We start from the raw sequence: 1,764 nt of genomic DNA, 5'->3' as shown, positions 1-1,764 counted from the left end.
AATATCTAGAAAAAGATCTCCAGTATCATTGCAGGTTCTTTTGCCTACAGGACATGTTCATGACATGATAAACTCCTGTCCCCTGTTGTGTCTTCCTTAAATTCTGTTTTCAAACATCATCCAGTTAGCAGATTAACTGAACTCTCAACGAAAAATATATGCCATCCACTCACTTTTATACCTCCATCTTTTCTTTATTCATAGCACCTAACACCACCCAGCATGGTATATATTTACTTACAGTCTTTCTCTGTGATTGGACTATAGGGATTTTTGAAGGGCAAAGTCCAAGACAAAAATTCATAGAGAAGTCATAGAGACCCATTTAACAGGATGAATTCCATAGCAAATATATATGTTGGCAACCTACTCCAGTGTTCTTGCCTGAAAAGCTCCATGGACAGAGGACCCTGGTGGGCTCCAGCCCACGGGAATCACAAAAAGTGGAGCACAACTGAACCAATTAGTATGCATGTACACACACACACACACATACATGTAGCTTAACTTCAAAACATTAATTGTAAAATTCTACCTATTTTAGTAATACCCATTTGTATGAAAATTAGTCATTTTTTTTCTTTCCTAGTTGTCACATCAATCTTATGGACCTAGTAATAATACACAGATTTCAGAATTTCTACTTCTGGGATTATCAAATGAACCAGAACTGCAGCCCCTCATCTTTGGGCTTTTCCTCTCCATGTACCTGATCACTGTGTTTGGAAACCTGCTCATCATCCTGGCTGTCAGCTCAGACTCCCACCTCCACACCCCCATGTACTTCTTCCTCTCCAACCTGTCCTTTGCAGACATCTGTTTCACCTCCACCACCATCCCAAAGATGCTGTGGAACATCCAGACTCACAGCAAAGTCATAACCTATGAAGGCTGCATCATCCAGATGTATTTTTTCTTACTGTTTGGGGGATTGGACATCTTCCTCCTGACGGTGATGGCCTATGATCGGTATGTGGCCATCTGTCACCCTCTGCACTACATGGTCATCATGAAACCCCGGCTCTGTGGTCTCCTGGTTCTGTCATCTTTTGTTATGAGTTTCCTATATTCCCTGATGCAAAGCTTAATGGTGGTGCAGCTGTCCTTCTGTACAAAGCGGGCAATCCCCCACTTTTTCTGTGAAGCCAACTTGATGATCCAACTTGCCTGTTCTGACACCTTCATCTGTGACCTGGTGGTATATTTTGTATCAGTGGTGCTGGGTGGTGGTTCCCTTGCTGCTATTCTTTACTCTTACTCTAAGATAATGTCCTGCATAAATGGAATCTCATCAGCTCAGGGGAAGTATAAAGCATTTTCCACCTGTGCATCTCATCTCTCAGTTGTCTCCTTATTTTCTTGTTCAGTCCTGGGAGTGTACCTTACCTCTGCTGATACCCACAGCTCACACTCAAGTGTGATCGCCTCGGTGATGTACAGTGTGGTCACACCCATGCTGAATCCCTTCATGTACAGTCTCAGGAATAAAGACATTAAAAAAGCTTTGAAAATAATTGGGAAGTAAACTAATGAAGAGTTAAGTGTCCTGGGGCTGAAGAACTCCCACTGACTGACTGCAGGGCTTAAAACTCAGAGCAATAAATGGTGAATTTTTTAAATTTCATTTTGAAGGTAGAACTTGCTCTTTCTATTTATCTCTGGAATTTTTACTTCTTTGGCTTCCATTTATCAATACAAGCTAAATCACTTTATTAAGCTTTCTTCTCTCTGTGATATTGAGAGTTTTCCCCTTTGTTGTCTTCC

General features: G+C 41.4%; 1 protein-coding gene across 1 annotated transcript; it reads left to right on the top strand.

The window, feature by feature from the left end:
• The first annotated feature begins 622 nt into the window (after positions 1-622).
• Positions 623-1,525, top strand: LOC122699108 (olfactory receptor 7A5-like). Its single transcript, XM_043910652.1, has one exon. The coding sequence runs from the start codon at positions 704-706 to the stop codon at positions 1,523-1,525; it is 822 nt and encodes a 273-aa protein (XP_043766587.1). The 5' UTR covers positions 623-703.
• The last annotated feature ends 239 nt before the right edge of the window (positions 1,526-1,764 follow it).

This window comes from Cervus elaphus, chromosome 9, assembly GCF_910594005.1.
Source record: "Cervus elaphus chromosome 9, mCerEla1.1, whole genome shotgun sequence".
NCBI classification, from domain to species: domain Eukaryota; kingdom Metazoa; phylum Chordata; class Mammalia; order Artiodactyla; family Cervidae; genus Cervus; species Cervus elaphus.
The sequence above is the reverse complement of the archived record's forward strand: the minus strand, read 5'-3'. Positions and strand labels throughout refer to the sequence as shown.

Bases quoted from the DNA above. Each gene is read 5' to 3' on its own strand.
- LOC122699108 (XM_043910652.1), top strand. From the start codon at position 704: ATGTACCTGATCACTGTGTTTGGAAACCTGCTCATCATCCTGGCTGTC.